Here is a 16117-nt window from a genome sequence, read left to right as displayed (position 1 = left end):
AGGAAGCCAGTGAGGTTCTGAATGACACCGAGCCGCTTCAGGCTTTGTGTTTTCTGATGAATCAACTGACTTCTGAAATGGTGGACACTTTAGAAATTACATGAGTGCATTGTCCACGGATGGTTTTTAAATAACAGAAAAGAAAACATTTGACTTAGAGACCTCAGAACCCAGCACGTCCTAACCCCCATACCAGAACCATCCCTTTCCCTCTCTGAATGTGACTGCTACGAAAACCAGCAAACAAGTCTCCCCGCCCTTCAGGAGCCATTGGTCCTGCTCACTGGGCCCATGTGCAAAAAGCACATGCAGGGAGGCCCTCTGGGAACACGCCAGGGACACTGTGCTGCAGCACCTCCACTTGTCAGCTGCCAGGAAAGACAGAGGCCAGAGACCTCGGGCGATAGGAGGACCGCCCTGGGAGCTGGTGTGCACTGCCATAGAAGACAGATGGGCCACCACGTGCCATGAATATTAATGTGCCCAAAGCCTCGTGACTAAAATGAACAAATCCACTCAACTTCCCATTTTATCTTTTATGAGCAAGGCAACGTTCCCTCGACTACGGGGACTTGGATATCCTCCCTCCACTTCATCACGAGATAACAGCTCCCCTGTCTGATATCGAGGGAGGAATGAAGCCAGTGATCGAAAACCAAACCACCTAGGTGTTTGTGAGGGAAGACCAGAGCCGTGACAGGACAACTCTAGCTCGGCAAGAAGGTTCTAGTAGAACTTGTATGAAAATAAGAAGAGACGGGCTGATTTTGTATCCAGGCTCCTTCGGCCTTCTGGGCATGAGGAAGCAGACTCGGGCCACACCCCAGGCATGGGGTGCTACAAACACACGCCATGCACCTCTCCACCTTATGACCTAAGGGGACACATTTCACCGAGACCTGTGACCACTTAGCCACAAGGTCTACCTGACATGAGTCAGCAGAAAGACAACCATCCAAATTTCCACAAGCACCTCTAAGGCACTGCAGGCTTTCAGAGTCCTTTCTGTATCAGGCCCCTATGTCCCCAGTATCTTGTACCACCCGGCTCCCCTCCATACCCAGAGAGCCGGCCATACTCTTCACAGTCCCCCACATCAAGAGGCTGGCAGGCAGACGCAATACTCACTTGACGTGATGTATTCCGGAGCTTTCCCAGGGCTCAGTGGTACAGCTTCCTCATAGTAACCTTCCGGGAGAGAGGATGTTGGTAGCGGTGGCGGCCCACTGTCAGGTGGCTAAGGAGAAGAAGGAAGAAACACCACAGATATCAGAACCATGACTAGAAAGTCTGCTGTATGGACTAGCAGGTGTTGACCGGAATTATCCATTTTCCTTTGTAAAGTCCCTGGCAAAAAAGAACAGTGACTCACAAAGAGGTTCTGGGTTCATTCAGTTCCTGACTGGTCTCTACTGCTTCCCTGCCCATGTCCACTCCCAGCCCGGGGCCTGGCCACACGTCACTCAGCCCACACTGGCTCACCTGTAGCCAGCAGCTGTAAGTGCCCTGGCACACCCTTCTTCTGGGGCAGGGGCTAACTTATAGCCCTCTCTTGGACCCTCCCCAGGGCAGAGGTGGAGGTCTGTCCCCCCAGCGCTGGCCCTCCCACACCCCCCAGGACCCATACCACTGCACGGGGGCCCTGGGGCATGGCAACTGTCCAGATTCACTGGTGCTCATCACCATGTTGCACCAGGTGAGCAGTGGCTACATAAAGGAACGAGGCTTGCCCACGATCGCACCATCTTCCCAACACGGGCCAGGGAAACTTTTCAAAAATTATAAAAGGAAATCCCCTCTGAGCTACTCTCTAAAAGAAACTTCTCTTGAGAAGGACAATCTGCTTGTGGCAAAAACCAATCACATTACAGTGTCCTCTCAGACACTCGGACCGAGGCACTGGGATTTTGAAGCTTGAGGACACAGAAGAGTTGTCAGGACCGTCCAAACGTCAAGCCCCAGCTGAAGCCCTCCTCTCCTCGCACATATTCCTGATGACCCGCGCACACCGACCTCTTCTCCTCCTCCCATGAACACCTAGGAGCGTGGTGCTTCTATCACTCACTGGCCCTCACATCAACTGCAAGGTGAGAAGGGATGGACAGGGAAAGCCAGCATACCTGCTACCTGCCTGGCACTATCCTGGCACTTCTGTCTCAGCTACAGGCGGATTACTTGGTAATCCTTCATAGCAGACTACCTTTCCTTACACGTCACGGACACAGAAAGTGGGTCTCCAGGTCTCTAACAACCTCCTCAAAACCAGGGGCTGGTAAATGACAGAGCTGGCTTCTCTAACACTGGGTCGGTCCACTAAACAGCTTTTTATATTCATACTCACTTTCTTCCTTTTGTAACCAGCTCACATAACCTACATTCTATAAACAAATTGGAAAGACATCACTGAGAAAAGAATAGACCAGCAACCCCAAACTGAAGATCTACCAAGTTAAGTTTCCAAGCAGAACACTGTTCCAAGGAAATAAGGGTTTATACCCAAATAAACTCTCTAGAAAGTGAAACAACTCAGCTCTGAATCCAAGAAGCCCTTTGTGAATGACTAATCACCCTGTGTGCATCCAGCCCGCTCCTTCCTCCTGCCAGATGAAGGGTCATTTATTTATACAATTTCTCCATCTACTGGAGCCTAGTTATCTCCGCTCCACCCCTAGGCCTGTGCCCTGGACCAAATAACCCCTGACCCCTCGCACGCCTTCCTCAAGGCTGCCTTCTCGACTGTCGTCATTCTGTGGTCGTACCCTGGATGGTACCCAAATCCTTCATATCCTCCCGAAAAGTCAGTGCTTAAAGCGGAACCTGATACACTGTGCTCAGCCCCAGGCAAGGTCTGAACAGGAGCCCATGCCTGGGTTAAAATCTCTGCTTGTTGCTTTTGGAAAAGAGCTGCCCGATTCACTGAGTGTCTTTATTCATGAAACAGAGAGTGTTTCAACTTCCCCTTGGTATGTCGAAACAGTCAAATTATTCATGTCCTGGGAAAGCATTACGAATAGCTGAATCAGACAAATGTTTGTGAAACAGCACACACTCCCCTTCCTTGGGCTACAAGAAATGCAAAGGTGCACAGGGTGAAGAGCTTGCTCCCAAGCTGCCGGGCTTTCCCAGGAGGCTCTCAGACCCTGTGTTTGGCACAGCTTTTCAACGGGTATGCCTTAGATCCTATAGTTCTATTTTTGGAAACACAGGCCGAGAGGTCAACTGGTCAGGTGAGCAAAAATGTACAAAGACAGTTCAATAAATGACTGTTTAGCAAAATCTAAAAACAATGTAAATCTTCACTGAGAGAAGGTGTGCGGACACATTCCTGCACAGTGAAAGAGCAGTGCTTAAGCATTTCAGTCATTTGCATGAAAACCCCACATTAGACACCGTTAAAGTGAGAGAAAACAGGTTCACTATGAGCCCTTGATAGAAATGTGTTTAGGCTTACATATGTACAAAGACAGGAGGTCATCCACCAAAATGTTAACAAGTGGATGCATATCTCTGGCTTGGCTCTTCTACTTAATATTTATCATTTTTAAAGTGTAAAAATTTATCATTTTTAAAATTAGAAAAAAATTAAACTATTTTTGCTTTGAAGTAATACCCCTCAAAAACTAATTCTTACAGAGGAACACCCTCTGTCTCTAGAAGGGACCACACTCCACTCGCAAATACCATTTCCCTTGAAATTCTGGGTTTCAGATCCTTAGGCAGAAGAATTATGACTTATGAAGGGCAAGTGGGGGGAGAGGCTAAAAAGACGTACCCAAACTGTTAGTACCATTGCTTTCAGAGGAGATGCTTCTTTATGATACTTCCCCATAGGTAAGAATTTACTGAAATCACCAGTAACAGGAGTTTTTAAAATCAGAAAAGAGGGAAGGCAGATTTCCAAAAGGTATCATGGAAAACAAGAGAAACCAGAGGAGGGGCAGGAAGCAAGAGTATAGCACAGAGATGACAAAGCTTGATTCCCTGCATGCACTGCATATGGGGCCAGCTCTGACCTGGGACCGAGCGACACCCCCTAACTCTGGGCACTGATGTCCTCCCTTGTGAATGAGGGTGCCTCTGACATCCTTTCCAGGTCTGAGATTTTCGCTCCAGTGTTCTTATCATGTGGCAGGTCAGCAGGCCACAATGCCAACTTGACCAGTCTCAAGACTTCAGTGAGAGTTGATGTTATCACCTCTGGCCAGGGCAGGAGCCGAGGTGTCCCTTCTACCGATGACACTGCACACCAGCGTCGCACCACCCCCACTGGGTTGTGCCACTCTCCCTCAATTCCAGAAGATACCCAGTCTGCGCGCAGAGCCTGACCACCGTCCTGCTCCCATCACCCCTGTTTCCTGAACAGGCTCCCACGAAACACTCCAACCACCACAGCTTCTGAGGAGACTTGAGAAGCAACATGAGAACCTGTCTTCTCTGAGGAAGGGCTACTGGTGGCTCAGCTGTGCTCTAGAAATAAACGATGGGAACGGCCCAGCACCAGTAACCAGGCAAGGTCAAATGCGTGGAAACATTTCTTCCACAGATGAGGACGTCAGCAGAAGTTACTCTGTAGTTTAGGGACTGTCACCTGCCTTAAGGAAAGCTTCTCCTCCTGGGGTCCATGTCTCACTAAGAGAAGCCCAAGCTTCTAGGAGTACAAGCTATGGGCTGCTTGGCCATCATTTAAAATCCCATCTTTTTGGAAAGAAAAGCCCATTATTATTTGCCTTTGCCAATTTAAAGGAAAATCCTGGGGATCCCTGGGTGGCGCAGTGGTTTGGCGCCTGCCTTTGGCCCAGGGCGCGATCCTGGAGACCCGGGATCGAATCCCACATCGGGCTCCCAGTGCATGGAGCCTGCTTCTCCCTCTGCCTGTGTCTCTGCCTCCCTCTCTCTCTCTGTGACTATCCTAAGTAAATAAAAATTTAAAAAAAAAATTAAAAAAAAAGAACTTTTAAAAAAAAAAAATAAAATAAAGGAAAATCCTGGCCAAGAACTATTTTCCGACTGATAACGATAAATGTTACGTTTATATAATTGTATGGCAGAAACATAACTGTCGTTTATTATTTCAGTGATATAACAACGAAATCTACCACTTACTATTTGTCTGCCATGTATCACTGTTCTGGGATCTTCTATACAGATCTTCTCCTGTTCAGAAATTAACACTGAGATGTAGGCATTTTGATTATGATTTTACAAATGAGGGAGCTGAGGCCCAGGAGGTAAGACCCCAAGGGGGCCACACGTGCACAGAGCTAACTGCTGGAGGAGCTGAAAGTCCACCCAAGCAGCCTGGGTACTGATTAGGAGGCTGGGGAATAGTACACACTGCGTTTCTATGTCATGACCGTATCCTACAGCACCTGCTGCTGTCCCTCCCGTCCCTGCTGCTGCGCCTGCTGCTGTGCCTGCTGCTGTGCCTTTTTGCTATGCCTGCTGCACCTTGCTGCTGTGCCTGCTGCTGCACCCCCTACTGCCCCTGCTGTAGGGCCAGTTGCACCTGCTGTGGTGCCTGCTGCTGCGTCTACTGTACTTGGTGCTGCACCTGCTGTTGTGCCAGTTGCACCTGCTGCTGTCCCTCCCGCTACCCCTGCTGCTGCGCCTGCTGCTGCACCTCCTACTGCCCCTGCTGCCAGGCCAGCTGCACCTTCTGCAGTACCCATTGTACCTGCCATAGGAAGGAGCCAAACAGCCCGTTGAACCCACTGGTCCAACCACAGTGCATTCATGTCATCTATTGCCATTCTCTCCTTCTCATCAGAAAAGCAGACATTCCTCATGCCCTGTGCTCCTCATGGCTCCATCTCTGTCCCTTCACTGCTCCCCCACTTTCCCCTCCTTCCCAGTCCATCACTCAGCCTCTGCACCAGAAACACCAATAAACTGATAAGAACCTTGATCTAGCAGAGGAAACTATCAGCCTAGAATCTGGAATCCCTTTCTGACTCGAATTCTGTCTACATGGTGGGCATCCAGACTGTTACAGTGATTAAATTCCATTAAGAATAACAGAATCTGAACTAAGAAAATCAGAGTCCAAGGTCTAGTTCTGTGCCACAAGCAACACAAGTACTTTAGAAGCACGCAGGGCACCCATGCGGGAATCTAAACCTCCTATGAGGCATCTGTATGAAGGTGTCCACACTGCTGAGCACACCTGGGGAGTGGGTAACAGAATTTTACAGCCTCAGCTGCAAAAGGGGCTCGATCGTAACAGCATGATTCTGAGTACTTTTCCTAGCAAAATAAAAGTTTTTATCCAAATGACACCCTGTTCCGTTCTGCTCACTATTGAACTTGCATTCCACGTAGCACATGAGCACGCAGCAGGCATTGGACCATGCTGGGAAGCTTCCTCTGGCTTCATGCAGGCAGGCAAAGAGTGGAAGCCCCATGGGGCTGGACCGGGTCATCTTCCCAGCCTCCACCAGCAGGAAGGCATCCACAGGGAAGGCCAACAGCCCAATGGGAGTGTAAACAGGATACGTATCTGGAGGGCAGCCACAGATTAAACTTTTAAAAGATGCCACAGGAATTACATATGAGACTCAACTCCTCAGAAAGACAAGTGATTCATGTTCACTCAAAGGACCACATCAGATTTCACCAGGAAACAAACGGTTTTCTTGTTTTAAATCTTGGACTTTTGTCTCCATTATGCAACTGGAAAAATACTTAATTTTGTCAAATAATCTCAAAGAGCCTCATAATCTCATCTGTCAGATAGAACAAAGTCACTGTGAAAGTGCTTTTAGGAGGCCTAAGTGCAGGCAGCAGGCAAGGTGGGGAGAGCTGGGACAGTATGCTTACAGTTCTGGGGACAGAGGGAGGAAACAGAGTGGGGGCTGGGTGGGGAAGGGAGAGTGTTCATGGGGACAGAGTTTCAGTTGGGGAAGAGGGAAAAGTTCTGGCGATGGAGGGTGGGTATGGCTGCACAGCACTCTGAAAGCACTTACTGCCACCCAACTCAACATTTAACAGTGGTTAAAATCATATAGCTTATGTTGTGAATATTTTAACCCGATTATAAAAGACCCTTCATGATTATTTGCTGACATAATAAGTGATCACATTTACATAAACTCTGGCCCTAACATATCAAAGACTTAGTTGCTCTCCTATACCCCATCCAGACACCATATAAAGACACCCTGCTACTAAATTATTGAATAAAAATATTTCTAAATGGCTTGATTGGATAGCATACAAATGGAGAGTCTCAGGAGGGGTCCACCTTGCTCTTTTCTCTCAGCTGTAAAGATCTGAGAGCCCCTGGTCTGGGCTCAGTGCTGTTCTGAGAAGGGGAGAAAAGAGGACTATGGGTGCCATAGGCATCTGCCCCCCTGGGGAATGACTAATCGAGCATGGGCTTGGCCTGCAACAACGTCCAACTGGTGGGATCCATTTCCAAGGGAGGCAGCCACTTATCACACATGCCCCACACCCTTGCTGCACACGGAATACAGCCGTTGGGTAGCTGCACACTCTCGGTGTGAAACAAAACAAACCTCTTCCCAGACAAGCTTTTTTAAACAAATGCATATCTTGGCCTACTCCAGTCTCCTGTTGGAAAGCAAGGGAGCTCAACCAGACTGTCAAACATGTTGCATACCATGCTTGTGATTTCGAGGATTTAGGAGAACTTCTGAACACACATGCAGCACACAGCCCCACACTCTCACAAGCCCTTGCAAAGCTCTGTTGGCCATGCTAAAGGGTCAGCAGGTCTCATGGGACACCCTCGGCTGTCACCATGTTTACTCCCAGGCCCAGACAGGGAAAAAATGCTCCAATGTTCCCTTTGTGTGGAAGCATCATCAGTGTTACAACTTGACTTTTGGAAGTGCTCTCCGACCTTGCCAAGCCGTCCTCATTTTCCACTGTACAACGCAAGGTACACAAAGAACCTTGAAACAAACACTGTCTCTAACAGGTGAACATTTAGTTTAATTGAAAGAATGTTAGGGCAGCCCGGGTGTCTCAGCGGTTTAGCAACACCTTCAGCCCAGGGTGTGGTCCTGGAGACCCAGGATCGAGTCCCACATTGGGCTCCCTGCATGGAGCCTGATTCTCCCTCTGCCTGTGTCTCTGCCTCTGTGTGTGTGTGTGTGTGTGTCTCATGAATAAATAAATAAAATCTATTTAAAAAAAAAGAATGTTGAAATGAGGCCCTGCTGTTAGATCAGTGAGTGTAATGTCTCAGTTATGCAAGACTAACAAATCTTAGGGATCCCCTGGGGAAGAGGAATGGCAGGGGAAGGTTAGTGGTAGTTGCATGAAACCCCACTGGGCACTAAAAGGGAAGAAGGTCAAAGATAACTCATCCTCTAGAGTCTGAAATACAAATCGGTGTGAAAAGAGGCAGCCCTCTTTTTATCACGTGCCACAGAAGAGATAACAAAGGAAGAGTGGCTCGAATGGAGACTGCCTGGTGGGAGTACCATAAATCTTATACTGAAACACATCCTTCAACCATCCTTAGTGATGTTGATGGTAATTCCCACAGGCCCCTCACGATTGGCCCCTGTGGCATGGCAGTTTCACTGGCAGATCTCTGCCCAAATCCTATTGCCCAGCACACAGAGCTGTGTGCCCAGCTCCAGGCCGCCCATGTCTTCCTTTGTACGTCCTAACCTGTGGCACAGCCGCCTGGACATTCCATCTCTGGCCCAGCACACACTAATTCTCCTAAAAGTCAACTTGTCACAAGCCAATTCAGCAGCTGCAAAGTGAATATACTGAATATATCACCTTGCTGATATAATAAATTCACTGAATAATGAATTCACTGAAAACTATCAGAAAAATACAGTAGAGCCATCCTAACCAGTTTCTGCTTCCCTGATTTGCTGAAGTGACAGATATTCTTCATGCACTCTGCAAAATGCCCTGACGGATGTCTGTAAAATGCTAAACATTCATAGTCATCGATAGGCTTCCCTCCAGAATGTCCCATACAAAGAGTCCTCTCAACTGAGCTGTGCAGTTGTGACCAAGGGTCAGCTTGGCTCTGTAAAAGTGTATACTTATGACTATAGTTACTTATGTTAATTTGATTAGCTATTACATAAATAAACCAGTGAAGTAATGAGTGCAAAAGGAGAGGTGGTAACTCTGAGATGATTCTCTATAGAAAGCTTCAGTCAAGGGGTGCCTGGCTGGCTCAGTCAGTAGAGCATGTGATTCTTCATCTCGGGGTCATGAGTTCAAGCCCCACGTTGAGTGTAAAAATTACTTAAAAATAAAATATTAAAAAAAAAAAAAGAAAAGAGTGGCGCCAGGGTGACTCAGTCAGTTAAATGACTGCTTTTAGCTTAGGTCATGATCTTGGGGTCCTGGGTAGAGTTCCGTGTCGGACTCCCTACTCAGCAGGGAATCTACTTCTCCTTCTCTCTCTGCCCCTCCCCTTGCTCATGCTCTCTCTCTCAAATAAATAAATAAAATCTTGGAAAGAAAGAAAAGAAAAGAAAAGAAAAGAAAAGAAAAGAAAAGAAAAGAAAAGAAAAGAAAAGAAAAGAAAAGAAAAGAAAAGAAAAGAAAAGAAAAGAAAAGAAAAGCCTTGGTCAAGACAGACCACAAAGGAAGAAAAGAAAACCATCCAATTGGGGTGGGCATGTCACCTAGGAAAGAACAGCATAGCACTTGAAGCTCCAGGAGGTCCAAGCTCAGGCTGGCTCATGAGTGTCTACATTTTACTCTACTTTAAGGAAACAAAAACTGGAAATAACTAACTACCACAGGTATAGGTTATGCAGGAAAGACAAGCAGAATTCGGTGCAAAGCCCCATTCTTAAGGAACACAGCTACTAGCCCCACATCAAAATCCCAGGGGCTTCAGGGACAGAAAAGCTCCCTGGATACCCATGTGTTAGGCACCAGTAGGGAGAAATTACCTATTGGTCAGACTCCTACCCCAAAATTATTTGTTTAAACTTAAAATGTTTAGCACCTATGCACACATTTTTTAGAAATTCTCACTTTAACCAACACTTTTGGCTAACCAAGTACCATCAGTAAGAGAGCTTCTCATGTTCCTTAGAATAATCTATCATATTGCAGCCGAAGGCAGGGATGGAGCACAAGCCAGGCAGGGCGAGAGACAAGGACGAGAGAGAGAGCGAGAGTGCAAGAGAGAGAGAACAAATAAGTGAGTAAACAGCAAACTATATTTGAGGAAAAATCGATGGAAATGGATTGACTATTCAGTGGTCAAAAATGGTGGAAAGGGCAGCCCCGGTGGCTCAGCAGTTTAGTGCCACCTTCGGCCCAAGCCGTGATCCTGCAGACCCAGGATCAAGTCCCATGTCTAGCTCCCTGGATAGAGCTTGCTTCTCCCTCTGCTTGTGTCTCTGCCTCTCTCTCCCTGTGTCTCTCATGAATAAGTAACAAAATCTTAAAAAAAACGGTAGAAAACATTGTCTATTTGATGTGTATGCCTCGTCTGAAATTGGTATTGAAAGTGTCAGTCCCTCCATCTGACCTGGACCGCATGAGACATGTGTCTCTGTCCAGACCGGATACATGGATGGCATGTCCATGTTCACAGAAACCTCCTGCTCTGGTGGCTGCCCCTGGATGTTTGCAGCCTGGAAACCCCTTTCCTGATCTGAACTATGGGATGCAGTGCCCTGAGATGGTGGGCAGGCTCAGGCCTCAGACAAACTTAGGAGGGAAAGCATGGGTGAGCCAAAAAATAAAACTCAGAAAAGAGAGGCTTCTTGGATGGCTCAGTCAGTAAAGCATCTGCCTTCGGATCAGGTCACAATCTCAGGGTCCTGGGATACAGACCCGCACTGGATCCCTGTTCAGCAGGGAGTCTGCTTCTCACTCTCCCTCGAGCCTCTGCCCCCACCCTCCTGCTTCTCGTGGGCTTGCTTTCTCTCTCTCTCTAATAAATAAAATCTTAAAAAAAAAAAGACCCAGAAATGAATGAACTGCTACCCACTTATACAGTTCTTTCTCTTTCAAACAAATGACGTTTATGAGGATTAAGTGTGGACAAACACTTCTGGCCCACACTTTTGCATTATATCTAAAAAAAAAAAAAAAGGACACAGGAAAAATGAAAGCCAATTAAGTCACAGTTTCTACAACAAACAGAATGAATTTTAAAAAAAGGAAAATAATTTAAAAGTTTATAAAAAAGGGAGAAATAGCTAACATATGGTATTAAAAAGATAAAAACAGGGATCCCTGGGTGGCGCAGCGGTTTAGCGCCTGCCTTTGGCCCAGGGCGCGATCCTGGAGACCCGGGATCGAATCCCACGTCGGGCTCCCGGTGCATGGAGCCTGCTTCTCCCTCTGCCTGTGTCTCTGCCTCTCTCTCTCTCTCTCTCTGTCTCTCTCTCTCTCTGTGACTATCATAAATAAATACAAATTAAAAAAAAATAAAAAAATAAAAACAGCATATAAAAATCATTCATTCAATAGGTTCTCAGTTATGGCAAGATTAAATGTATAAAACAACAAACAGTGCAAACTATACATGCAATTTAAAACAGAGAAATAGTGAGGCACACAGGTAATTTAAATTTTCCTAATGGCCACAGAAATAAATGAAATTGATTTTATTATTATATGTGTCTTCTCTAACTCAGTAACTCATCATGCTAGCAATGTGATAATTACTAAGGAGATGTTCACATCCTTTTCCTCATCCCAAGCCTTGCAACCCAGCATACATGTGGCAGTCACAGCACATCTTGATTCGGACTTGAGGCCCCTGGGCCCCTGCCCCGACTCAGCACAGGTGAAGGAAGTTGGCGGCTCTCCCAGGAAGAAGGAAACATAGATGACTTTTATTTATTTTTAGGGCTTTCCCCCAATTTTCTATAGTGATCTTAATGAAAACACAGCACCAAAGGCCCCATGTAGACCTAGTGGATCAAAAGGTTCATTTTTTTAAGATCCCTAGGGATTCACAGAATGTGAAAGCTGGGGAAGCAGTGCTCTATATAGTAGCAGCCAGCTCTTGCCCAAGGCACAGATCTGCAAGGCACCTGCTCTAAGCACTGGAGGTATTCAAGATTATCCCATCACATGGGCACCACTATCATAGCCTTTCAGGAACAGTAGCATTTGCAGCAGCGATGCTATGGTTACTGTGCATGGTTATACATGTACCTGACAGTAAGGTTGCTAGAGGTACGCAGCACTCTGTGTCCTGCTGCCTTCCTAGACCCCAGTTTGGAAGCAGGCTTCCAGTTCCTGACACAATTTTCTCTGATCTGTGAGGTGTGCCTGTCTTGGCTTTGCAGCCACACCACCAAAGCCCTAGTGCTGAAAAAACACTGCATTTGAATCCAAAGAACCTGCTACAAAGTTTGCCTTTTCCTGCCTATTGTAGGAGCTTGAACAAATCATATATATTCACTGATCCTAAGGTTCCTTGTCTGGAAATGATGTATGCATACTCTTCACATGTAGGGGCTCTCCAAGTTCAGACTGAAAGGATTAAATGAAATTACAAGTGAAAAAGTAACAAGTGTGATGTCTGATACATGGTGGGGACCCAATAAGTGCTAATGCCCTCTGTCCTCCTCTAACACAGTAATGAACGGGTGTCTACTGGACACCAGCCACTGTGCTGAGGTGCAGGCAGAGCTGGAGATGACTGGGACATAGCCCTGCTCTCCTGCAGTCCTTGTCCTGCTGGTGAGATGAAGGAATAACTCACATAGAAAGCAAACATTACAAAAAGAACTGTTGAGTCACTGAGTTTGCTCTAATTTTGAATGAAAGTCAAATTTTCCTGAGTAAGCAAATTAGCCAACAGCAAAAGGCAGAAAAAACTAAATGGCACAGGTGAGCATCCCAAGACTGCAAAGGTGGCAGAAATTCCCAAACACATTCTGAATGCATAACATCACATAAAATACGCATTCCTGGAATGTGTACCTATGTTTTATTCCAGAAGAAGCATATAAATGAATATTAAAGTTGCAGACTAAGGTATTCAAATCCAGAGTTAGTCCAGAGAAAGGGTCAAGACCCCAGGCTCCACTGCCATTGCCATGTCTGCTAAAGCCTCTGACTGAAAAGGAAGGAAGGAAGGAAGGAAGGAAGGAAGGAAGGAAGGAAGGAAGGAAGGAAGGAAGGAAGGAAAGAAAGAGAAGAAAGAAAGAAGAAAGAAGAAAGAAAGAAAGAAGAAAGAAAGAAAAAGAAGAAAGAAAGAAAGAAAAAGAAAGAAAGAAAGAAGAAAGAAAGAAAAGAAAGAAAGAAAGAAAGAAAGAAAGAAAGAAAGAAAGAAAGAAAGAAAGAAACCTGACTTAAGAACAGATTCCCATGGCCCTGTGGCTCCAGCAATTGTCAAGGGGACACCAGCCTCCCAAGGGAAGCTACATGTACAGCCTCCCGCTGACAATTATCAGCAGTCCTAAAAACCCACTCACAGCAGAGTTTCTAGCAAGGTGAGGCCTCTCTTCCTCCAGATCTGGGCTATTATCACCTGCCCAGAGCCCCAACGGGCCCAGGGGCCCAGTGGCTCTGCTGTGTAGGACCCTGTACTTACCAGCCATGGCTGGGGGATCTCAGGCAAAGGCATCTGGGGAGGAGCCGGCAGGCTATTGGGGGTCTCTTGCTTCTGAGCATGATCCTTCACTTCGAAACCTGTAAACAGCAACCAAAACCACAGAAATGGATGAGGAGGAGGGTGTGGATGGATGGTGCCATTAGCAGCCACCACTGTCTCAGCCCCATCTTGAATGCTTTGCAAATATCTGTTTTCTTTAAGCTTATACAACAATCCTGTTATTCTTCTCCAGGTGGAGAACCTACAGCTGAGAGAGAAAAAAAGAGGTTACAGAACTAACAGAAACATTAGCAGGTGAAAATGATGGAGCTGGCACTAAACCCTACATTCCTCCTATGCCACATGGCCTCGCAAAGGTAAGGTGCTCTGCCTAAACTTCCGCTCAGGTCAGTACTTACCCACGGGGACTAAGGGGCAGGCGCAGATCTGGGAAGCAGTGTGTCTGTATTAGGTGCCCTCTTACAGTCAAATACTGGGAGACACGGGTGCCATGCATGTCCTGGTTGGCTTAAGCTTGGGCCCTGGGTGCACCCGTGTTCAAGTTGGGAAGTCAGGTTTATACACAAGTAACTTGGTAAACGTGATGAGCACTGCGCCCGCAAAGGCAGGAAAGAGGAAGTAACAGGCTTTAATCTGAGCGCAGGACTATTTCCATGCCAGAACCCCTCTGGAAAGACCCATAGGAACAACCGCTCAACGGCATTTGCCTGTCCTGGGTCATGCATGAGGCACAGGCAGGTAAAGGGCTAAGAAGAGACAGCGCCCTGACCACAAGAAGTACAGTGGAAAACTCTGGCAGAGAACTGGGAGTGGTAAAGAAGGAAAGAAAGAAAAGGCACACATGGGAATTCTATCACTAAAAGCAATCAGCAGATGGGCTTCGGGCTAATTAAGGAGTGCAGGGGAGGAGAAGTGAGTTGGAACGCATTGGAAGGCACGTGCAGAGTGAAGCAGGGACAGAGAGAGAGGGTCGGAACACACGTTGGGCAGAGGAAGAGCAAAGGGCATCAGGGAAAGCCAATAGCAGCTCCTGAGATCGGAGGCCTGGATGCTGTGGTGCATCCAGACAGGCAGTGGGGAAGGACCAACTGAAGGGAATACACAGAGGGTGTGAGGCCAGGGAGGAGGGCCACCTCTACTGATGATGGCAACAGGAAAAGGTGATGGTTGTAGGGACTGCACGTTTACTGCATAGCAAGGCACTGTGTGGAGGCATTTCACATCATCTCATCCGACCCCCACAATGTCCCTCCAGGGAGGAGGATGAAGGGAGCAGACAGAGATGAAGTAAGTGGAGTGCGGTCACTCACTATTCCATCAGCTACTTGAGGGCTCTGCCTTCCCAGGCCTGGAGACTGCCAGCACCTGGCACAGCAGGAGGCCTCCAGTGACAGCGTGATGAATAAAGACGTTAATGAGCAAATGAACAGTGTTTTAGAAAAGTGGTGGATTAAGGGTGCTTTAGAGACAAAACGGGACTGGGGGAAGAAAGGGCAGACGCACCTTTAGATGACTGTATCCTCAGCAGGATGTCGGTGATAACTGCCTTTTTCTCTCTAACAGTTGATGTTAGATATTCATGGTCCAGGAGTTCAAGAAAGAGACGGAGTTCAACTATTAACTCTTCCATTGCTGCCAACAAAAGAGAGGGAAGGGCACTGTTAGAGCCAGTGATGTGCAAACGCCACAGTATAAATGCATTTCATTTTAGCTTGATTGGATGCAGTATTTCAGCGTGAAGAGCAAGTTTGCTGAAGCCAGGTCAACTAAAATTCATGCACTGCCTTCTGCTCCTTCACTTTTGCTCTGAGGCAGTAATTTTCATCTAGGAGAAGCTCTAAAGCCATGCTGCCAACAGATGGAGTCATGACCCAAAAGCCTGACATCATCATGGTGTCAATTGCATGATATTAAATTTCAATGTTGAGAAGGAGATGGGAGCTTAAAACACCAAATAGTTTTCAAATAACCACCAGGACGTGGTTTCAGAAACTCAACACCCAAGTCTGCCTTTGCAGGGCTGGATCCATCCCCAGGAAGGCTGTGAGCATGTTTGTGCAGTTACGACAAAGACGCTGGATGCCAAAGAGGAGTTGGGTGGGGACTCCTGACCATATCTTTTCCTTCTAGGATCACGCGGACTCAAGACCCAACTATGAGGTTAGTGTCTGCAATTTAAAAATCATGGTGTGAACATTTCAGGGACCCTGACACCCTTTTAGGGCATGCAGGAGGCCCAACTGTTTTCAAAATACTGAAGCATTATTCTCCTTTTTCTATGTCAATGCTGCAAAGGCAAAGGGCCTTATACTGCCAGCCTCTTAGCACAAATCAAAGCAGGGACACCAGGCTAAATATCAGTCACTGCATTCCTTACCACACACTTGCAGTAAAAATGAAAATATCACTGTACTTAAACTGCCTTTGACTGAGCGGTACTGATCATTGCTTTTATTAAATCTCAGCCCTGAAGGATGCACCTTTTTGGTATCCTGTGTGATGAGATGGGAAGCATGCAAGTGGCCACTCTCCTGCCATCTGAAGGACAACTGTCAGGAAAAGCAAACGTGTACCCTTTGA

The 16117-nt window shown here is 46.9% G+C and overlaps 1 protein-coding gene across 6 annotated transcripts in view; it reads right to left on the bottom strand.

Annotated features, from left to right (window-relative positions):
- Nucleotides 1-16117, bottom strand: part of AFAP1 (actin filament associated protein 1) — a 144246-nt gene that overhangs the window by 69933 nt on the left and 58196 nt on the right. For all 6 annotated transcript variants that reach the window (XM_055326393.1, XM_055326388.1, XM_055326390.1 and 3 more), the window contains 3 exons: nucleotides 15041-15169; nucleotides 13517-13614; nucleotides 1129-1237 (listed from right to left, as the gene is read on the bottom strand). In XM_055326393.1, the coding sequence (XP_055182368.1) occupies nucleotides 1129-1237; nucleotides 13517-13614; nucleotides 15041-15167 (334 nt within the window). In that variant the 5' untranslated portion in view covers nucleotides 15168-15169. The remainder of the gene's footprint in view (nucleotides 1-1128; nucleotides 1238-13516; nucleotides 13615-15040; nucleotides 15170-16117) is intronic.

This window comes from Nyctereutes procyonoides, unplaced genomic scaffold (genome assembly GCF_905146905.1).
Source record: "Nyctereutes procyonoides isolate TBG_1078 unplaced genomic scaffold, NYPRO_anot_genome, whole genome shotgun sequence".
Classification (NCBI taxonomy): Eukaryota; Metazoa; Chordata; class Mammalia; order Carnivora; family Canidae; genus Nyctereutes; species Nyctereutes procyonoides.
The sequence above is the reverse complement of the archived record's forward strand: the minus strand, read 5'-3'. Positions and strand labels throughout refer to the sequence as shown.